Below are 22,930 nucleotides of genomic sequence, written 5' to 3'. Positions count from 1 at the left end.
TATAGCACAGGGAACTATATCCAATCTCCTGGGATAAACCATAATGCAAAAGAATATAAAGAACATATATATGTGTATAACTGAGTCACTGTGCTGTACAGCAGAAATTAGCACAACATTGTAAATCAACTATACTTCAATAAAAAATTAAATTAAAAAACAAATAAAAATCAGAAAATTCACTATACAAGATTAATTTTTTTTACTGAACAAAACAATTACTACAGAAAAAAACGAAGTTCTCAATGAAAAGCTGTCTGCTCTACCTTCTAAAAACAGGGAAATTAAATTTAAACTAAATTTAAACTGGTGAAATTAAAGCCTTACAGACATGTAACATGATAACACACCACCACCAAATCTTTCACATCACAGGTATGTAAATATACCTGGAACAACAGTAAAAGAAAGCAACCTCACTGCAATCTTAAGACCTAAAGAGTCCTGGGTAAAACAAAATTAATGCTTACAGGTAAAATTGTAAATGACTCTTTAAAACACACATACATACATACACACACATGCGCACACGCGCACACACACACCATTTAAAACATTAATTTTTAAAACTATTACCTGAATGAACTGCTTTAGTTGTGCACCATTATTTTGATGCCCATCGAGATTTAACACATTGTCAGGAAATTCCATCACCATCTTAATATGCAAAAAAATAAAAATCAATTATTTTATCCTCTTTGAGCACATGATACAGACTATTTTATAGTCTCCTAGGATAGAAATAGACCCCTAAAGCCCAATTTGCTCCCTCCCACTTCCATCAAAAAGTTAAAAAAAATCCAAGTTACAGTTTCTAAAGCTAGAAATGGTATAGTCATTAAAATCAAGGGCACTGAAGTCAGGCAGACTTGAATTCAAATCCCAGCTCTATCACTTACAATTTATGTCATAATTCTGGGCAAGTTATTTAACCTGATTTTCAGCTTCCTCATTTGTAAAATGAGATTAAATAATAATTTTTCGTATCTCTCATCAAATGGGTTGTGAGGATTAAATTATATTTTAAAATGTTTGTTGCAGTGGCTAATAATAGCATTTAATAAGTGAAATAACCTGATATCTTACATTAAATATCCTGATATTTTCAGTTATTCCTCAACTACAGAATATAATAAATCTTACCACGTAAATGACTATATAATGACTTCACTACACACACACACACACACACACACACACACACACACACACTCAGAATAATACCCAGCACATAGTAAATGTTTGCTCTAATCATGAACCGAAAAAAATATACTGTGATATTTATTCGATTATCAAAATTCACTACCAGAGGAAGAGGGATACATAAAGCTTAAGGATGTCGCAGGATGTCAGATAATGGGAATTAGTAATCAGCACATTTCACTGATTTGTGACATCACCAAAGTACCTTAGTTATGTACCACTAGAAAAGAGCCATTATAACTGGAAAATGTCACCAAACGAAAGAAGCATACCAATTTCAGAGATGTTAAATGTGAAAAAAAAGTATGCCTTCAAAACAATGAAATAAAGTAACACATTTGTATCTTAACTAAAACACTGTTAAACATATCAAACATACTGTGCTAGAACAAACTTCTATTTCCAGATGACAAGGGGCACAAACTCCTACACACCCAAAGAGTGAAGTCAGGATAAAGAGACCATTTGAGGCAAAACCAAAAAACTAAAAAACCCCACCCACCTGAATGTGATCTTAAAAAGATTCCTCCCTTCACCAACCAGCACCACAAAGACCTGCTTCTTTAATCAAGTGACCATTCTTTCCCCTCCACATTAGAAATGAGAGCCTAAAAACATGCTTGTTCTAGCAGTAAACTGAGGACTAAACAAGTAAGGCAAATATAAGCAACAGATATAAGACATTTTCTTTATTAAGAAGGGACTACTGGATATGTGAACTAGAAAGACAAGTGGATACTAGGATGGACAATGACGCCAACACCGATGCAACAATCCAGAGGACTTCAGTGTATTTCACAGGCTCAAAAACTGCATGTACAATATGATTCAAATTTTTATGTGTATATTTTCTTACAGAAAAAGAAAATACATAATATATTAGATGTGGCTATCTCTAGGCAGTGAAAAGATACATGACTTTTTTCTTTACATGTTCCTATCTTTCCCAAATGTATTATAATACACATATACCACTTATTACCGGGGAAAGAGCTACTGTTCCTTGTTTCCAATTCTATATTCATTATACCATATTCAGAGACATGCTTCCATTTCAATAGCTTTTACTATTCTGGAAGTTTCTTCTTCCATACATACAGACTACATGTCCTTATCTCACAATTTTAGGATCAATTATCCAGTTTTCAGGTTAATCAACTTCTCTCCAGTTTTCCCTCTCAGAGTTGTCTTATCTCCAAAGAGTGGTGGTGATAATAATAAAGACATTTAATGTAGCTTTATGCATACTAGCCATTGCTCTAAACACTGTCATATATTAACTTTGCCAACAGTACAAAGTAAAACTGGTCATCAAGTCATCTTAATAATCCTGGTATTAGAAATCCTGACCCATGAAGACTGAAAAAAGAATACTGCAATTAACTCACATTATGTTTTCTGGAATCACCACATGGTTTAAAACACTAAGAAATTAACTGTCAAGTCATAAAAAAGGTATAGGATAAACTTTTAAAGCCACATAGCTCAACAGAACACTGCAGGTCACTCCACATCTACCATTTAAGCAACTAATACCTTGATTTGCATTTCCACTTGCTTTATACAAATATACACCATTTCACCACATATTAATTGCCACCATAAAAAAAAACTGAGACAATTACCTATACTACTTTAAGATCAAAGCTACTCAATTTACCAAATCAAGGTCTCTCCAGTCCAGTTCATAGGTGAAATCCTAAACTGACTCCGTGTAAGTGAATTATTTTTATTCTGATCAACCATATTTTATTGTTTTAATAATTAAAGCAGGGGCTTCCCTGTTGGCGCAGTGGTTAAGAATCTGCCTGCCAATGCAAGGGACACGGGTTCGAGCCCTGATTCAGGAAGATGCCACACGCCGCGGAGCATCTAAGCCAGTGTGCCACAACTACTGAGCCTGAGCTCTAGAGCCCACAAGCCACAACTACTGAGCCCACGTGCCACAACTACTGAAGCCTGCACGTCTAGAGCCCGTGCTCCGCGACAAAGGGAAGCCACCGCAATGAGAAGCCCGCGCACCGCAACGAAGAGTAGCCCCCACTCACCGCAACTAGAGAAAGCCTGCGCACAGCAACGAAGACCCAACACAGCCAAAAATGAATAAATAAATAAATTTATAGGAAAAAAAAATTAAAGCAGAGGTCAAAAAATACACCTAACATACTGAGACCTACCAGCTGACCTTTAAAATATATATGTATGGGGCTTCCCTGGTGGTGCAGTGGTTGCGAGTCCGCCTGCCGATGCAGGGGACACGGGTTCGTGCCCCGGTCCGGGAAGATCCCACATGCCGCGGAGCAGCTGGGCCTGTGAGCCATGGCTGCTGGGCCTGGGCGTCTGGAGCCTGTGTTCCGCAACGGGAGAGGCCACAACAGTGAGAGGCCCGTGTACCGCAAAAAAAAAAAAATATATATATATATATACACATATATATATATATACGTATATAAAATTTAATGGATAATACCTACTTTAGGAATCCTTTTTAAAAAGTCTATAAACAGGGTTAAAATTTAAAAAAAACCAAAAACCCCTCATTTCCAATCATTTCATTTTCACCTAACTAGTACAGATAAATGTCAAGATCAGGTCTATTACTGCATCTTTCCTGGGTTTCACTGGCTTGGATAATACTAAATTTTCTCTTGTACATACTCAATACCACTGGGTTAGAAACTTTGCACTCACACTAAGTAACTACTGTCCTTGCCATTCACTTAGGACAATGGCTTTTTACCTTGCTGTTTACTGGCCAATCACTATATGCTCTTCAATGATGACACCACAATAAAAGGGAAAAAAGGGAAAAAAGAAAAAGAGGAAGATAGAGGATAGCAGCACTATTTTTCCCCATTCTTTAAAACCACTTCCTTGACTTAATCTTCAGATTCTAGGTTACCTAAAGGAAGATGGTCATGTAAAGTATTTCAGGTGTGGTCTCACAGAGGAATCATTAGTGTTTGGCTTCATGATGAGGTTGCCTATCCCTAGCAAGCCAAAGATAGAACAAGTCATTGTCCTGCAATTACTGCTTTATAAAGTATATTGAATCCATTACCCACTTTCACTCTTAAGTATCTGTCCTGGTTTCTCCTGACCACAAATAATCTGTTCTTAGCACATTCTCACAAGCTCTAACCCAACAATACTAAGCTTGTATTTATTAAAAATCATTGTCCCTTTAGTTTTAGTTTTTTACTTCCTTATCCTCACAGCCACCTGCAACATCTATCACCTTTGGTAAATTAGTTAAATATTTAATCAAGAGTTGAAAGCAAACAATAAATACTAAACTTCTAACTGATGCTAAATACCTAATCCCCAAAAGGATATGCTACATTTTAAAATCTTTTTTAAGTCTCAATCAAAAAACCTTTATCAGAGTTTCTAGTCCCTTTTAGATTGGTTTGAATTAGAAGGGTAAACTGTGTTCCAGAAATATTGTAGCAATCTGACAGTATGCATCAATAATTTTATAAAAGGTTTTTATCCTTTGACACGTAATTTTCCTCCAAAACCCTGAAAAAAAATTGTTAATGCAAAGATTTATGCATTATTTATATTCTTAGAGTATTATTCATAGTAAAAACTAGAACCACCTCTATGTCCAACAAAGGGAGAATGATTACATTATGGAATGTCACACAACATGGCCACTAAAGCTGTTTAAGAATGACAAGAGAAAATGTTCTCAATATTACATTTAGTGAGAAAAAAGCAAGATATAAAGTGTTACAGAAAACGGTAGATCTCAACTCTGCATCTGTGTCTATGATGGGAACTACACCAAATGCTGCTATATTCTTAGCTATCTCTTGGAAGTAGGGTTAAGGATAATTTGTTTTGCAATTATTTTTCAAGATTATTTTATAAGGAGTATATATTTTGACTATTAATTCCTTTAAAAATACTTTAAAAATCTTAATTCTTCAAAGATGTCTTTAAAATAAAATCTGTATTCTGTCCATCTGCTATTCTATAATTCTAATAACACTGAAAAGCATTTTGGCTACATAGTGTACCACTTTCCTGAATATTCCACCAGTTTACTTATTGGAGATTTTCTGAAATACACCTACGTCAGCACTGTACTCAAGTATTCAAACCCACTAAACTGCCATATGAGTCTTTTAAATGCGGCTACAACATACCACATGAAAGAGGAGGCTACTTCCTCACATACAAGCTTGTTAATTTCATTTTACAAATCCAACTTAAAATTGCCCAGTTTACCTAAGTAGAGGTTTCAGCTTCTGTTACTAAAACGACAAATATTTGTAACTGATTGTAAACATTACAACTAGACTTAACATCTAGAAGCTAACAAGATTCTAAGACTACTGGAAATAATGATCACACAATGTTTCCTCAGTGCATTACCTATGGACCCTAGGAACAAAGACCAAACCAAAAGTTAACTTCAGGGTGACAATGCCATCAAACTAACAATGGACCCGTGCATAACCCTCTGCTGCAGGCTTCTCCCCTCCCTCTTCCCCAACAGGTGTTTGCTCTACATTATTCCTTTAAGTAGCGTTTGGTAGAATGGTTCTGAAACTTGTTTCCCTAAATATGATGCATTCTTGACAAGATTTTTCACTAACCAGCATTCAATGACCGTGTATAAGTTCCATAACAAAGCAATATATAGTCTCACTCATTTCCTAGTGATAAAAACCCTTCCACAGTAAAGAAAAACTGCACCTTTTCCTAAATAAAATGCTATTTTAAGATATTTAAGTTGAGTAAGCCTAAATTTTATTTGCCTGGGTCACAAGTCCACAATACAATAAAAATGAAACTCAACCACCAGGTCAGTCCAATCCCAACTTCTCTAGAGAAATAAGTACAAAAACAAATCACAGGGCAGGTTACCTCTTTTTCTTTGGAAAATTTTGGAAATTCATCATTGTATAGAGAATAGAGTATAAAACCCCCCAAGCTGACTATTTTAAAGCACTACATGATGGATGTATCAATGCTACATTCACATTAAAGGTGATGACGTGAGCATAAGGAGAATCAGTGTCTTTTAAATTTTTGTAAATACTCAAACTTATGTTTGATTTCCCCTGTTTTGATAGTATACACTCAATAGTAATCTTATGTCCAAACACACAGAACTTTTTTTTTTTTTAACTTCAAAGGCTTTCTGGGACAATAAACATAAAAGGTTGATACCAAACTATGTGCTCTAGAAAAGTGTCTGTGTTGGAGGGAGAGAGAAGAAAGAAAATATCAACACATGAACTCATATTAGTTTTCAAACTGAAAAATGCATCATTTAATTTGATCAGTGTTAGTTTTTTAAAAAACTACTTAAAATACAAGTCCATTATACTTTTAATGCAAAAAGTGCAGAAATCATGACCACGGCATACAAGTACACTTTCTAATTCAACAACACAAATTCTATTTACCTTATATCAGCCCAAATCATTCTACCTTTTTCCATGAAAAAAAATGCACGTGGATAATTATAGATGCTTTCACTTAAAAAGTTCTAACAAATTAAGTCATTCAATAGCTCTTCTAATCCTTTTAAAGGTACTGCAGCTCAATCAAGTCTTAACTGAGACTGGCAAACAGAAAGGCATAGACTGGCATCTCTACAATGACTTGCATTTTATACAAAATTTGAAAAAAGTTCAGTAGATATTTGCAAAAAAGAAATTCAGGAACAAAACAGATCAACTGCCTTTGAAAAGGAAAAAAGCTAAAGGTGTTACGATGAAGACACAACACCTTATCAAAGCAGGCAAATGTATAATCCAAAGCTTCAGCATCATCAAAACGCAGATTTCAAGATATTCAGAAAAGGTTCATTTCATTTCGTAAGCAATTGTGGCAAGCAACTGCACTCATTTCCTGTTCAGATTCAATTCAAATTTCTACCATTTCCTTTTAAAGGAAATACTACAGCAACACAGGGCAGAGGGTCTGTAATGCTGTACCACGCTAAAAAGGAAAACTACTCAGAACTGGGTTTTGACATTCAAGATGAGCAATCAGCTTTTTACAATGCTCTTACACATTCAATCACTTTGCTTCCTTTGAAAAGGCTACCTGTAAAGAATAACTAATGACAAGAAAGTCCATTTTGAAGAGTCATGGCCTAGCAATACAATCATTTCGAACAGTTTTAATGTACGGGCATATTGAGACTATAACGAAATCAGATCATTTTAGTGGAATCTTTACTGTGCAAGAGCATGTCACTCTGCCCTCAGTAATTATGCTTATGAAGAGCTGTAGTATTAAGATAGAAAATAGACAGGTAGCAGCGCAGCTGCGACATTTCCAGATAATTAAGCCTCCCCGAGGGTAGGTCGTTTCTGTAAGGGATAGGCCCTTGACGCCCAATATCCTTCAACCCGTATCCGAGGCGCGTGCTTTGGCAAAAGCACCGTCTGCTAAAGGGAAAGGGTGAAGCTAGAGGGTTGAAAAAAGCAGGGAGAGCTGGGGTGAGGGGCTCAAAGTGCGTACGGAGCGCTAGCCTGGGGCCCCGCAAAGGTTAGCGAGCCACCCACTGCAAAGGCGAGTTTGCGGGGCCTGCCGGAGAGAAGGCCTCGCCTAGGAGTTGCAACACTCTTTCTCCAGTGCGCAGCGCTCGGCCTGGGGGAGGGGGAGGAGGGGAAACAGCTGCCAGGGGAGCGGCGAGCCTGGCCCGGCCCGGCCCGCTCACCGTGAGGGTGTCGTCTATGTAGAGGGGAATCTGCCTCCTCTCGAAGGGGAACTCCTCCTCCCCGTCCCTGCACACTGCCACCAGTCGCGCCATCGTCCCCGACGCTGCCGTTGCCACCGTCACCACCTCCTCCCAGCTGCTGCCGCCGCCGCCGCTCCTGCCGCTGCCGCCTCCTCCCAGCTCCTGCCTGCAACAGCCAAACCCCGCGAGCGTAAGCACCCGCCGCCGCGCAGCACATTCGCCACGGGGGGGAGGGAGAGGAGCAGGAGGGACGGGAGATCTGAGCTGCGTTTCCCATCACCCGATTCCACACGCGCTCAGCCAATCAGCGCCGAGCAACGCCGGGACCCGCCCCCTCGCGCCGCTCTCCCTCCCCACCCCCACACCCACCCCGCCGGCCTCCAGTCAGGGTCCAAAGGAGAGGCGGAGGGGACCCGCCGGCCCTGGGGCTTCCCTAGCCCGTCAGCGGAGTCCCGGCTCTAGGACCCCACCCCCGGCCTCCGCTCCGCTGCCCGGGGGCCCTCAGCCTCCAGCTGACCCCTTCTCCCCCTTTAAGGGCGAGCCCCGCCCAGTGAGTCCCCTGGGCTGCAGTTGCCCAGCGCGACCCCGCCCCTGGGAGGGGTCGACCCCGCCTCAGCTCTGCGGAGTCCGAGGTGGGAGGCTCAGACCATTTCCTAGCCATTCTCGGAGGAGCCTCCCGGTTCTGACTTTCACCGTTTTCGTGGTCGCCTCCCTGACCCCCACCTCGGCTCCCCGTTACCGGCTGACAAGGCCCGCGTCAGGGCCGGCCTGGGCGGGAGCGCGGCTCCGAATACCGTTTCCTCTCCAGGCTCAGTCAGCCGCTGGCGCCACGGGGAGTGGGGGAGGGAAGGCGGGGGACGTGGGGAGGGAAGGCGGGGGACGTGGGGAGGGTGGGACAGGGAGGGGCCGAGAGCGCCGGGCGGGGGCCCCGCCTCCTCTCGCGAGACTCCAGACCCACGCTCCTGAGTCGCGTTTTTCGAAGCCCTAGCGGAGGCGGTGGGTTGCTCCCCCGGGTGTCTCCAACGCGTTACCGGCACCTTCCACCGAGTCTAGCTACTCAAATAAATACGAAATAGGGCTGCTATGAGGGATGAGTAGGCCTAAACTCAGTCCTCCGCTGCGCGGGCCTGGAAACCGCTCTCCCGAGGGCCGAGAGGCGAAGGGAGCGGAGCCGAAGTGACTCAGGGCCGATCCGAGGGTCGGGGCCCAGTGAGGACTTGGGTAAGTGGGCAGGAGCTGAGGCTTTCCAAATCAGTGAGAGCAAAAGGTGGGAGTGAGGGAGTGGAGACGTGCATCTGGGGGCTAAGGGACAAACTCTGGGTCCTTGACGCCGCTTTCCCTGACCCCCTGATCTACCAGGAGCCCCCCGGATTACTGTTTCCCAGACTCGATTCGCGATCTCGCCGAGGGGGCAGAAAATATTTAAGTGCTGACAGCTTTTCGTTGTCGTTGTTACACTAGAGACAAATAGAAGACTATGTGGAGAGTGGCTTGTGTATGCGTCCTGGGCAGAGAAACTTCTTGGACTGGGTTAATATTAACTTAGAGGCTCAGAAAGGACACTGATTCCCTTGGGCAAAGTGCTGGTGCTGGCCAAAGGCCCTTCCCTCTGACCCTCTCCTGAGAAGCAGAGCTGCTGACAAGCCACAGCGTGCCATCATGTACTCGGTTCCTACCCTGAAGGCTTTGGAGGCCAATATAGTTGTTGGAAAGTATTGTGCCTATGAAAGTCTTCACGATTTTAAGGATCAATACATTTGCTGCTCTTACAACTAACTAATCCTGGTAGAATAGGCTAGAGCTGTGATACTGATCTTTAAAAAGTATTTTGGTCACCACATGAAACCGTAGAGATTCGCAACAAAAAACCTCATAGTGCATGCAACCCCTTAGCCACGTTGACTTAACGACATTGTGTGGTCACTGTTAGGTTAGGTAACATAGTAAACTGGAAGAACCATTGTTCAGTCCCAAAGGTGTGATTATCCAGTAAGTATTTATGTCTTTGGCCATGTTAGGAGAGCAGAACAGTGTATGGTCCTTAGCTTAAATTTAATAGGCATATAGGATGTGCATGTAGGTTCTGACAAGTTAGACTACATAGCCAAAACCTGCACATTTTTAGAGAATCTTGTGTTTTATGTAAAACGCTCCCAAGGAAAAAGAATACTGTGGCTTTTAAGATCTGTAGGTGCTCCTCTAAAGACTATGTCGGTTAATGTGCCTACTTTATACCTTTTAAACTTACTTTGGATGACGGTTGGTAAAGGACATTGAAAATGACAAGTTCAATATATAGGTGCTAACTTTAATAACTTTCATTACTGAGTACACACTGGGTACTAGCAAAGAAAGAGTATTCACCCTGGGGGTTTAAATCTAAGTTAGAAAAGGCATTAAAACCCAGATATAAAACGTAACAAAACGAGGAGACCAGAACAGTCTCTTTCCATCTGAGATTACTTTCCCTGATTTGGATTTGAGCACACTGCTTAGTATCTTTGGACAATGTTTCACATACTATAGGTATTTAATAAGTACTTATTGTAAGGTTAAAAAGCTAATTTTGCTTGATAAATTGCTCTTTCTCAAGGAGGTAGCCTGGGCGCTACAACTGTGATAAAACCAACATTTGAGGGGAAAATGCTTAGAAAATTACTTCCCTGTAAAACAGTTTTTAGACGTTTTAACTATGTATCTTCATTTTAGAGCAGGCACTCTTTTTCGCTATTGGTCTATTTTCAACTAAGCAAATATAATATTTAGTGCTGCAGCAAATATTTCATGACTAAGTATCTGCCTCAGAGAGCTTACCTTTAATTAACAAAATAAATGATTGCATAAAAAAGCCAGGGGCTTCCCTGGTGGCGCAGTGGTTGAGAGTCTGCCTGCCGATGCAGGGGACACGGGTTCGTGCCCCGCTCCGGGAAGATCCCACATGCCGCTGAGCCTGCGCGTCCGGAGCCTGTGCTCCGCAACGGGAGAGGGCACAACAGTGAGAGGCCTGCGTACCGCAAAAAAAAAAAAAAAAAAAGCCAGTTGTTGCCTTTTTTAAATTTCGATATTGGCAATGTGAAGGGCAAGGGTAAAGAATTTTAAAGGCCAAGAAAGAGTGGGCAATCAACAGCAGAAGATATTTTGCTGGTACCTCGTAAAGAACAGTTGGTGTGATGGAGATGTGGTAAATTATCAGCAAAATACCATTCTTTTTCTTCTCTGGGAGGTCAACAATGTGTGAGAAGCCAAGCACAAAACTCCGACATAAATGAGATATGACTAGTCTCCAAGCTACCTGAGTTTAAAAGAAAAGAAGAATATTGATTTGGAAAAAAAAAAAAAAAGAATATTGATTTGTTCCTTATACTCCTATCTTCATAGACTATACACAAATTCCTAGGGAGCAAAGTATGTTTTTGTATAATTTATACAACCTATTGGACAAGGTGCTCAATAAAAATTGTCATTTTCTGAACACAAAGCTATTAATATATATGTGGTAGACATCCCCAGTTTCTAATTGTGTAAAATTAAAGGCATGGGAATGAGTCACTTACTGAAGGTCATAGGATAAGGTCCTAGACTGGATTATATTCTTCCTTTCTTCTCTTTCCCCCTCGCTTCTCTGTCCTCAAAATTGACAGCTGAAAATTCATTAGAATACATACTGTTGTTTTCACTGTAATAACCACATTGTTTTATGTGGTAGCAAAATCAACAGCAGGATGTTATTTAAATTGCCACAGTTGTCCAGATCTGAGTATCTGTGAATTGGGTTTTCTTTTTCATGACCTGACAGTGGGAAGTTGTGTTCTATCTGTCAAAAACAGAGGTACATTTTCCCCACTAAACAAATTTTAAAGGAAAAATAAGATCCACAAGTTAAAATGTAAGCTCCTTGAGGGCTGGATCTTATTTTCTTTTGTCTCCCCCGGGACCTATATCTGGCCTACTGGAACTCAGTAAATCTTTATTGAATGATCTCTTTCTCTTCTATAAAATCAAGTCAGAATGGTCTTTTTTTTCCTTATTAATTTCTGTTTCTATTAATGCAATTTCATTAGCTTTCTCTTACATGACTTCCCTAACTGGAGGTGGAATAAACACACAGTACCTTTCATTCTTAGTTGTGATTCAATGTCTGTAACTGGGAGACAAACTTACTGAGAGATATTTAAGACCTAGGACAAGAAGCAGCAGACCAATTAGACACATGCTCATTGTCATCAAATACTTTAAATTACTATTTTTTTAATGAGAGGACAATATGGTTAGAGCCTCTCAGCCTCCTATGAATGCTTTGAACAGGTAAGTTGTAGGATATTAGCACTGTGACATAGCAGGAAAACCAATCACCTTTCCTAGTCATGCTTAATTTACACACTATAATCTTATTGATTAAATTTCAAGGTTTTTTTTTTTCAGTCTTTATTGAATTCGTTACAATATTGCTTCTGTTTTACATTTTTGTTTTTTTGGCCCTGAGGCATGTGGGATCCTAACTCCCTAACCAGGGACTGAACCCACACCCACTGCATTGAAATTCGAAGGCTTAACCATCGGACTGCCAGGGAAGTCCCTCAAGTTTTCCTTTTTTTTTTTTTTTGCCGTACGCGGGCCTCTCACTGTTGTGGCCTCTCCCATTACAGAGCACAGGCTCCGCACGCGCAGGCCCAGCGGCCATGGCTCACGGGCCCAGCTGCTCCGCTGCATGTGGGATCTTCCCGGACCGGGGCACGAACCCGTGTCCTCTGCATCGGCAGGCAGACTCTCAACCACTGTGCCACCAGGGAAGCCCCAAGTCTTCCTTTTTAATTGAAAATAAAATCTGACTTTTGTTTTTATAGCTATATAACTGTTCAAAAGACTGATTTTTTTAGGGGGAAACTTCTTTTAATAATAGATTACCTCCAAATATAACTGATTGTAGTTAGCAAGGATAAAATGCCACATAAATACCAAATTAGCCATCATCAATATAACAAATTGAAGTAAACTAATTAGTATAATAGTCATATTTGCTGTTTACCCCCACCCTTACCAGCATATGCCCCTCTAGTCCGTAGACACACAAACACTAACTCCTCGTCCCATCCATCAGCTCTAGCTCAAAAAATACCATCTGTGGGGAAAACTTTCTTGACTCTACTGTAAAGTCAATTCTTGATTTGACACTCTTGGCAACCTATACTTCATGACTTAACATAGTTTATAACAGTTGTTTAATGTGTTTCCCCCATTAGATTGCAGGATCCAAGGTATCAGGAAATTTTTGCTTATCATCCCTAGCAGAAAGTAGGCTAAAAAAATGACTAGTTTTGCCTTGAGGCAACAGCTTTGTCTCAAGGCAAAACTATTGTCTCATTAATTATGAAGTATATAAACCACAACAAATAATTCCATCTATTCTATGGAGGATTTAACTGTTTTCTGACTTTATAAGTATTTGATTTTAAATATTTGCTTTCTTATACTGAGGTTTCTTAAAGACTAAAATTGAGCAGTAGTGTTGACAGTTCCACAACTGAGATTTTAATGTAAATGTTATAAAATACATACAATAAAAAATACAGAATAATAGGTGATATAAGATGGAAAGTAGGGGCTTCCCTGGGGGCGCAGTGGTTAGGAATCTGCCTGCCAATACAGGGGACACGGGTTCAAGCCCTGGTCCAGAAAGATCCCACAGGCCACGGAGCAACTAAGCCCGTGCACCACAACTACTGAGCCTGCGCTCTAGAGCCCGCGTGCCACAACTACTGAGCCCGTGAGCCACACAACTACCGAAGCCTGTGCGCCTAGAGCCCGTGCTCCGCAACAAGGGAAGCCACCGCAGTGAGAAGCCCGTGCACCGCAACGAAGAGTAGCCCCTGCTCACCACAACTAGAGAAAGCCCGTGTGCAACAATGAAGACCCAACACAGCCCAAAATAAAATAAATTTATTTAAAAAAAAAAAAGATGGAAAGTAAAAATCCTCCTCCTCACCCTCCAATCTTCCAGTATCACAACTGTAAACACAACAGTTTCTTTAAAATACTGAAATTTATAAATATTCTAACAAGTCAAGAGGCTTTGTTTCTTCTGTATTGGTTTGTTTTACATGGTGTTGAGATACATTTAAAATATTAAGCATCACTACTGTTAGAGTAGGAATGAAAATTTTATAATAAAATACACTTAACACTGAGTTGCCAAAAGCCCATTTTGTATTTATTCTTCCTCATTAAAATAATATTGCTCAAAACATATACTACCTGTACTGATCACCAAAATTTTACCGTCTTATCTTGCAAGTGCAGCACATATATAACTAAGCAGTTGGTAAACATGTAGAGATTGAGTACAAATAAGGCCCACAAGGTACTGCTGTGTAATGTATCTACCAACAGGTTGACTAGGCCAGTTGTTACATTTGACAGCAAGAAAAAAATTAACTGGTTTCTGTTCATTGCTGTGATTAAACAAAGAGTGGGTTCCTTTCTTTCAGCTTCAGAGACTAGAGGTTCTGAATACTTTCTATTTGCAGCAGGTGACTGGATAATTTTCCAAGAACATGGTACTGTTGCCCCTTTAATTAGAAATTTGGCAAAATTCAAAATTATATCACCCAGTAATAAACTACTAAGAAGGATCAGGCAAGAAGCAACTATCCAAATACAAAAGGCTAAATTGGCCATTCTTCGAGATGCTACTTCTACATTTACCTGAACTATGTAAAGAGATATGAAGAAGCCAATAGCTGTCAATAGAATACAACATGCTACTTTTATCCAGTCTTTGATATGTGATCTTTTTTTAAGTACGTATGATCCTGTTTGAACACCAGCCATGTGTATTGCCACATACCCCAAGGTAGAGCTTATTCCTTCTCGGTTGGCATTTAATAAACCAACCCTTGTGCCACTGCCATCACTGCCATACAAAATTAACCTTTTCAGTGGGGTAAAATCAAGGGCTAACTGGTAGAATACAGTAATGCTGATAGCCACAATCCAGGATTTATTTAGGGGAAAAATAATCAAAAGCAGTGATGTTATCAATTTCACAACTATTAAGGTAAAGAAAAAATTCCAGTGAACTCCATACTCAGTTAAATGTTCCTGATAGCCTATGGATTTTATAATGACTAATCGTCCCACTCCTAGGAAGACTAATGGCCAAACAGAGTACAATGACTTTGTAAGATAAAGTCTGGACCCTTTTGTATATTTTCTCCTAACCTCTGGACAAACCATTGCAGTCCCAAAAATAAAGCCTCCTACTCCAAAATCCATTGCTCCTGTCCCGTAGAGCTCGGTTTTGGCAAATCTTCTGGGAAAAAGAGGGAAGTCCACAGCCAAAATGGCAACAGCAGTAAATGCACTGTTAATTACACGGAAACAGGAGATGGCTGGAATGTATTCTGATTCTATACTGATTTTCAAGAATTTTTCAAGGATTTTCCCGACAGGCATTCTGGCATAGCAAGTTCTCCTGCAGTATGTTTCATAGAGCAGCCCTGCCCCAAAGATAATTACAATGAGATACTCAAGGAGGACAAATGAAGCGAAAATGGTCAAAGTGGTCACCAGGGGAACTATTAGGAAAGCAAAGTCAATGAAGAATCGAGTTCTCCAGGTATGTGAAGAACAACATAAGTGCTGTGAGACAATGATCAGGAGCCCTCTACACAGGATACAGAGTGCAGGTAAGCACAAGCCCTCGGTGATTTCCAGCACGCTCGTTCCATTGTGGTTACTGACAAAAGCTTCCTTCATCTGCTTTTGAGACATTTTTTCTTCTTCCTGTGAAAACAAGAGCAAAGGGATGGGGCTAATCTGGCAGTCCAGTAGTTAAAAACTCTTTGCTTCCACTGCAGGGGGCACGGGTTTGATCCCTGGTAGGAGAACTAAGATGCATTTGTGGAAAGCAACGTTCCTGTGGAACTGGCATATATATGTACATGACTTGGTAATTTGCATAAATATGCACCTGACTTGATTTTACTCTTATTCCTGAGTTTCGGAGCAGAACCTAGGACTTGCGATTCCCCTTACATGGACTGCTGGAAGAAGCCTAACACTAATATCTGAGGATAAGAATGTCATACTAATAGTATGAAACTACTGGTTAAAATGTTTTAGCTATTCTCAGTATAAGACAGACTCACAAAGAAAGTGAATTTGAGATACATAACCTGAGAGTGGACTCACGGTAGGATAGAAATTCCTACTACAAAGCATGTAAAGGTCATGAAGATAATATAATGAAAACTGAATATACCTCACTAATGATTTAGAGTCAAATCTGAGACGGGAGGAGAAGAGGGACAGGGAAAGAGAAGGTATTTAAGTATACTTTGGAGTTGGGGGCCCGGGTTTCTGTCCTGAGCCTCTCTGAACCTCCTGCCTCTAGTACAAAATGCGAATCCTCCAGTTATCTCCTGAGCCCCAGGCTACTCCTTACCTCATTTACAGGTTAAGGTGTAGGTAGGTAGAATGGATGCTAATCGTGGAGGAGGAGTAGGGGCCGTAAAGTACACACTAGTGTTAATTGTTTTAAAGGGATATAAAACACCTCTCTGCCACATATCCATGTCTGAAACGTGGCACCTGGGAAGAACACATTTGTTGGCCAAACAAGAACCATATTGAATAAAAGAATGCATGCATGCGTAATGGCCTATCTGGGCCCAGCAGCATTACCTCCCGAGAACAAATCGATGCAAACCTGCTGGCCTTTAAAAATAAAAGAGCGCTTTTCCCGACAGACACGCGCCCCGGCCGCGCCGGCCGTTATACCTCACGTGTTCCTGGTGGTCTCTGCGCCCAGAGGTAGAGGGACCCGTAAGAGTGCCGGGGCACGGGATACCCCCGCAAGGGCGGGACACGCGCGAGCCAGCCGCTTCCGCCTCCCGAACAGCGCTTCCGGCCGACGCCGGGCGGCCTGCGTTTCTGGGCCGGCCCCCCGCGCGCGTCCCCGCCCACGAGGGTGCGCGTTTCCCACGCCCTGCAGGCTCCCCGTGCGCGTCCTTCCCTGTCAAGGGCTTGCCTAGCCCAGGTGCTCTCGGGCCTTGGCCTTCGGCAGGTCGGTAAGAGGAGCTCGGGCGGGAAGGGCGTTTCCCGCACCTCACTACTGGCCCTCAGACCCCACGGCGAGGCCTCGTCAGTGGGGGGTGGGGGTGGCCAGGGCGCCTGGTCTGCCTACGGCGAGACCCACAGCCCCGTCAGGGCCCGGAGGCCCTGAAGCCCTCCCTCCCTTCTCCTCTGCATCTTACCCCAGGTTCTCAGAATATTTTGTCCTGGAGCAAGCCCCCAACTCCGGATGCCGGCGCCCCGGACGAGCCACGTGCGCCCCGCGCAGCGAGTGCGCGCCCCGCCCCAAGGGAGGAGCGTGCCGGCTCCCAGGCACTTGGCCCCAGCTGCAGCCCGCGGCTGCGACCCGGCGTTCCCTGCTTTTCCTCCTCTCCGGCTGGCTCCTGACCCCGCCTCCGCCCTCCCCTACCCGGGCTCTTCCCGCCGCCTCACCGGGCCCGCCCGTCTGCCTTTCCAGTCTGGCCGGCGGGGGCCGCACGCTGGGCGGCTCAGGCCGTGGGACCGGTGAGTGCCACCCCCAGCCGGGTCCGAAGCCCTTTGCGTGCCCGAAGGGACAGGGGAGGCCGGTGGGCCCCCGCGGCGCTGGGGAAGAAGGGGGGCGTCTCTCCCTCCCCTTTCCAAAGCGCCGTTTCCCTTCCCTTTGCCTTTTCTTTTTGACCCTCTCGTATCCCAGGAAGAGGTAGCCCAGCTCTTTGCCTTTTTCCAGAACAAGAACCTTTCATAGTCACTCACCACCGAGCCGGCAGGAGGCGGCCCGGGGTAGGGGAAAGGTCCCGCTCCTCTCCTCTCCTTGGCTAGGGACCTGGGAGGGGGCGGCTGGCCCCGGGAGGCGTCGGGGCAGCCGTGCCCTTGGCTGGGGTCACGTCCACCTTCCCAGGAAGGACATACTGTCCCCGTGCCAGGTGCTTCCGGAGCGGCATCCCAGCCCTGGGCCCGGCGGGCACCTCGCGGGGACAAGGAGTGTCCGTTCCCGCCGGGAACCTGGGGGCGGGGCTCCCAGGACCCTTACCCTGCTCTTCTTGTCTGCCCTCCCACTGTCGTCTGAGCCGAGGAGAACCGGAGGCTGGAGGGGAGGAGGGACGGGGAGAGCTGTTGTTCAGGTTGCCACCTGCCCTGACTAGGGGTTTTCATCTATTCATTACCGTCTCCCTCCTGCCCACAGTGGTCACTCCCTTACCAGAAATTCTTGGCTGGTAATCGCGAAGCCGACAGGGAGCAAGAGCTGGGAGAACTGGAGAAAACCGCTCTAATCTGACTTGATTCTGGCAAGAAGTGGACCCTGCGTCATAATAACCAGCATTTGCAAAGCGGTCTCAGAGGTACTATCCCATTTGATCCTTAACTCAGCATTGTGAGGTCTGGGTATTAGTAGTCCTTTTTGCAAATGAGGGAACGGAATAAGGCTGCTTTTGAGGGGTTGTGGGCTTTGGATTCTAACCCTACAATCTGTTGTGTTCCCCCCGATCCTCTCTCTTAAGATGAGCTTCTAGTTGAGGGAACTTTGTTGGCCTTGAGTCTCTGGAGCCCTCTGCATGGCTGTCCCCTGGATGGGGTCCAGCCAGTGTCCAGGGTGAATGTGTCCACCACAGTCCTGATGCCCTCTTCTGCCTGAATTGTCGTTTTTCCAGTTTCCATGGCAGCCCCTATCCCTGAGGTCTTTCAAAGGCTGGATGTATTCAGGGGCTCAAGAAAGTCTCCACCAAGGTCAATTCATTACTGACACCCCTCATTCTCATCCTCATCCTTCCTTGCTGGGGAGGTGTGAAGCCTGGGAAATTCCAAGTCTGTGAGTCACTTACAGTTTTTCAGAGATTGGCCTAAGCCCAGCTTCACAACACCGGCTCTCTCGGACGGGTTCCCCTCCTCTGAAATCTTCGCCTTCTTAAAGTTGACACTGAACTGTTCCACTTGATTAGTGCTCCCAAATGGATCCTCCATCCTTAGTACTAACAATATTTCCCCTCTGAATGAATATTCGGAGTTGTACTTTGTAGGGTGCTTTCACCTGGTTGCCCTTCACAGCCACTCCTTGTGAGGTAGACAAGATGAGGAATGAAGGTGCGTGGGGAAGGTGTGATGGCTTACCAGTGAAGTACTGAGCTGTGGCTTCCGTCCCACACAGCAACTTTCCTGGAACATCAAAAGTTGACTCCAGTCTCCCTGCCCCACTGACTACTGACGGTACTAAGACAGGACATTTCTGTGTGCTGGAGAGGATAGGGCACGAGGCATCTCTGTCTTCCGGTGTCCTCATCCTGCATGGCACGCTGACTCAGAAGATTTGCAGCCCCACCTCACACCCCGTAGTAAAACTGGCCCTGAAGGAGCCCAGGGCGCCTCTGGAGGCTCCTGTAAGTTTCCCCTGTTCCCTCATCGGCAGGGGGCGGCACAGACTCTCCCTCTCTGCCCAGGCTCACCCGGGTTCTCATTTTGGTTCTTCCCGTTTGGTGTGAGGAGCAGGAGTGAGTCACCCTGGAGAAGCCATCACCTGTGTGTGCCCCTTGTCTTCCCTCTCATGCCACAGGCTCTAGGGTGATTCGTCTCAGAGATTCCTCAAGAACTGAGCCCTTTGCAGGACTCATGCCCCAGCCTGTGCCCCCATGACCAGGTGGATAGCACTCCTTGTGCCTGTGACCCAGAACCCTGGCTGACCACATTGAAGCAGGATGCTCCAGCAGGTAAACCCTCACCCTTCGATAACCCTGGCCCTCAGGCACCTCCGCATCTTTCATTTACCTGAATGAAGCTTCCACTGCTCTGACCTGGAAAGAAGGGAAAGACCCCTTAAAGGTCTTTCTTCTTTTCTGTCTTCAGATAGTCATTCCAGTGCCTTTCACCTGTTTCCAAGAAGCTCTTCCTGATATCTAATTTGAATCTCCCCTGTTGTGGTTTTTAGCTCTTTTCCCTGGGATGGGTAAGATGGGCTGGGTGAGGGAATCCTTAGGGCGTTTTGGTGACCTTACAAGCCTGAGCTGGTGAGGGAGTCCTGAGAGATGTCCCTCACAGCCTGAGTTATTCAGGCAAGGAAGGCTGTGGCCTCCAAGAGGAGGTGTTCCTTGAAGCTGAGCCTTAAAGAATAAGTAGGAATTGGGACTTCCCTGGCGATCCAGTGGTTAAGACTCCACCCTCCCACTGCAGGGGGCACGGGTTCAATCCCTGGTTGGGGAACTAAGGTCCTGCGTGACATGCAGTGTGGCAAAAAAAAAAAAGTAGGAATTAGCCAGGTGGAGAAGGAAATAAGCAGTCCAGGCCAAGAGGTCAGCCTGTGCAAAAATGTGAGAGAAGAGGACCTATGTGGAAATATACAAGAATTCTGATGAATGGATCATGGAGTCCACGGTGGGTTGCTGTAGGGACTTGAAACCTGCCCTTACTCCAGGCCTCAGCCTCTGAAAGGCTTCTATGGCCCCCGTCCTGCCCTTCACTGTGGAGCCCTATCTCATACCCATATCATCCTTCACATGCACCTCTTGGTCCAAAGACAATGCCAGTAGATATTTGCTGAATTTGTATTTACTGAGTGTTGCCACTGGCCTGAGGCAGATGATTCCTGCCCTTTAGGAGATCACGGTCTAGTGGAGTCCTAGGCAGGTAAGGCAGGATAACTGAGAGTGAGGTCAGCCAGCCTCAAGGGAGTCATGGTAGACTCTGCTACTTGACCTTCTCCCAGCCTTTTGGCTGATGAAACAGGCTTGAAGGCTGGAGAGAAGCATGCAGGACAGTCATCTGCTCTGGGCTTTTTTTATTGTCCATTTTTGACTCATTTCTTATTTAAAAAGCAGTAACATTTATCGTAACTGTACTGGCAGCTGCTCTGTGTTGAGCCCTTGCTGTATAGTAGGCACTGTACTAAGCATTTTACACATATAATTTTGTTTAGTCCTTGAGAAAGATACCATATTATATATATAGTGCTATTATATCCCCATTTTGGAGATAAGGCTCAGAGCAGTTAAGTGACTTATTCAAGGTCAAGTTCATTATAAGCAATGTGGGAAATATAGGTAAGCAAAAAGAACATTGAAGTTACCCATAATTGTACTGCCCAGAGATAACCGACATTTCAGAGAATATCCTAGATTTTTTTCCCTAAATATGTATTTTTAAAATATTTAAAGGTATCATTCTCTTTGTAATCTGCTTTATTCCATTGTAAGGATGTACTATAATTTAAGCTACTATTTGGACATTTGGGTTATTTTCAATTGTTTTGCAGTTGTAAATGTTTCTATATATACTGAACATTTTTATGACCTTTGCATAGGATCATGTTCTAGAAGAAGAATTGCAGGCTTAAGGGACATACGTAGTTTTAAGGCTTTTAATATGTTATTGCCTAATTAGAAGGACTGCTTTTAACAAAATTATATTATAATAGCTAACTTTTGGTGGAAGAGACCAGATGCCTTTCCTAAATACTTTATGTGCTTGTTAGCATCTATGAGGTAGATGCTACCACCATTCCCATTTTACAGATGAGGAAAATTGAGACACAAAGAGATTAAGAAACTTACACAAGATTATACAGCTAGGAAGTGGTAGAATCAGGATTCAAACCCAGGCAATCTAGCTTTCAGGTCCAAGTCAAGGACCATGATACTCAGCTGCCTCTCTGGAAGGATAAGAGCTGTTCATAAATTATGGATGAGGGACTTCCCTGGTGGTGCAGTGGTTAAGAATCCGCCTGCCAAAAAAAAAAAAGAATCCACCTGCCAGTGCAGGGGCATGGGTTCAATCCCTGGTCCAGGAAGATCCCACATGCCGTGGAGCAACTAAGCCCGTGCGCCACAACTACTGAGCCCGCGTGCTGCAACTACCGAAGCCCACGCGCCTAGAGCCCGTGCTCCACAACAAGAGAAGCCACCGCAGTGAGAAGCCCGTGCACCGCAACGAAGAGTAGCCCCCACTCACTGCAACTAGAGAAAGGCCGCGCGCAGCAACAAAGGCCCAGCGCAGCCAAAAAAAAAAGCAAAAAAAAAAAAAAATTATGGATGGCTTTGTGAGTGATTTTCTTTTTTCCCGTAGAGCAGAGGGATTCGCATAGACCCAGTCATGCTCTGACCTTGGCAGTTATCCTGGAGGCCAAGAGCCTGCTTTGTACATTCATCATCGTGGGCCCAAGTTCAGAGAACAAGCAACATCTTTGGAAAGAAACTATTACTGGGCCTCTCAAATGACACTTGCCTCCTTGGCTTGAGGGTTTGAACTCTAAGGTTAAGTAGTATCATTAGAAACCCACACATTATATCACGGACCCCTTCCTCCAGAAGCAGATTTCAGCCAAGTTACTGTCTTCTTTTATTACTCACACCATCTTTCCTGCAGCCCCCAGAGAGAAAAGAGGAGCAATGGGATCACAGGAGGAAAACAGGGAGAGGAAACATTTGGAAAGTGTTGGCATCGAGGATGGGCAAGGGAGAGGGAGAAAGGGCCACTTCCCCTTGGTGCTCGTTCTTGGCCTCATCTGACTTCTGAGCCAGGCTTCTTCTCAAGTAGACCAGGGCAGCAGGAGCTAATTAATTAACCAGGCTAAATTTAAGCCCCAAGAGGCAGCTGCTGAAGGCATGGGGCTACCTCATAGCTGAGTTTTCATCTCAAACTGAGTGGTCTCTTTCAAAAAAGGGCCAAACCATGGTTCTTTTCCTTTGCAGTTCTGTAGCAGCCCCCCACCTTGGGCCCCACCCCTGCCAGCCCAGTAATGCTGGTAGCTGGCCCGGCTAGAAGCTGGAACTCATGGCAGAGGAGAGGGGATAGCATTTATTGATTTACTGAGTACATGTTATGTGGCAGGCACTTGACTAAGTGCTTTGTATATGTCTTCTTATTTTTCTTCCAAATAGCCCTGTGAATTGATTTTATTTTTCCTAATTTACAAATAAAGAAGCTGTGGCTCAGAGAGATTAAGTAACTTACCGAGTCTCACAGGCCTAGTAAGTGGCAGAGCTG

The 22,930-nt window shown here is 43.9% G+C and overlaps 3 protein-coding genes across 15 annotated transcripts in view; 1 reads left to right on the top strand and 2 right to left on the bottom strand.

The window, feature by feature from the left end:
- Nucleotides 1–8,776, bottom strand: part of GGNBP2 (gametogenetin binding protein 2) — a 31,301-nt gene extending 22,525 nt beyond the window's left edge. For 2 of the 7 annotated variants that reach the window (XM_067714356.1, XM_067714358.1), the window contains exons 1-3: nt 8,636–8,775; nt 7,892–8,078; nt 577–657 (exon numbers count right to left, since the gene is read on the bottom strand). In XM_067714356.1, the coding sequence (XP_067570457.1) occupies nt 577–657; nt 7,892–7,984 (174 nt within the window). In that variant the 5' untranslated portion in view covers nt 7,985–8,078; nt 8,636–8,775. Of the gene's footprint in view, nt 1–576; nt 658–7,891; nt 8,079–8,635 lie in introns of all 7 variants that reach the window. The other 5 variants (XM_067714361.1, XM_067714362.1, XM_067714359.1 and 2 more) reach the window with 4 other exon arrangements.
- Nucleotides 8,777–13,831: 5,055 nt separating this feature from the next.
- On the bottom strand, nt 13,832–17,285 carry PIGW (phosphatidylinositol glycan anchor biosynthesis class W). Of its 2 annotated transcripts, none has more exons than XM_067714365.1 (2): nt 17,167–17,285; nt 13,832–15,694 (listed from the first exon to the last, which is right to left on the bottom strand). In XM_067714365.1, exon 2 carries the CDS (start codon nt 15,680–15,682, stop codon nt 14,174–14,176), a length of 1,509 nt encoding a protein of 502 aa, XP_067570466.1. In that variant the 5' UTR covers nt 15,683–15,694; nt 17,167–17,285; the 3' UTR covers nt 13,832–14,173. The 2 variants fall into 2 exon arrangements, with proteins under 2 accessions (XP_067570466.1, XP_067570465.1); XM_067714364.1 differs by lacking the exon at nt 17,167–17,285 and adding an exon at nt 16,691–16,838.
- Nucleotides 16,855–22,930, top strand: part of MYO19 (myosin XIX) — a 35,186-nt gene continuing 29,110 nt past the window's right edge. For 4 of the 6 annotated variants that reach the window (XR_010937203.1, XM_067714355.1, XM_067714353.1 and 1 more), the window contains exons 1-3: nt 17,348–17,488; nt 18,147–18,303; nt 19,509–19,662. Coding sequence is in view for 5 of the 6 variants with exons in the window: in XM_067714355.1 (XP_067570456.1) it covers nt 19,651–19,662 (12 nt within the window). In the remaining variant the exon portion in view is untranslated. Of the gene's footprint in view, nt 16,977–17,347; nt 17,489–18,146; nt 18,304–19,106; nt 19,336–19,508; nt 19,663–22,930 lie in introns of those variants that run through there. The other 2 variants (XM_067714351.1, XM_067714352.1) reach the window with 2 other exon arrangements.

Source organism: Pseudorca crassidens, chromosome 19, assembly GCF_039906515.1.
Source record: "Pseudorca crassidens isolate mPseCra1 chromosome 19, mPseCra1.hap1, whole genome shotgun sequence".
In the NCBI taxonomy this organism is placed as follows: Eukaryota; Metazoa; Chordata; class Mammalia; order Artiodactyla; family Delphinidae; genus Pseudorca; species Pseudorca crassidens.
The sequence above is the reverse complement of the archived record's forward strand: the minus strand, read 5'-3'. Positions and strand labels throughout refer to the sequence as shown.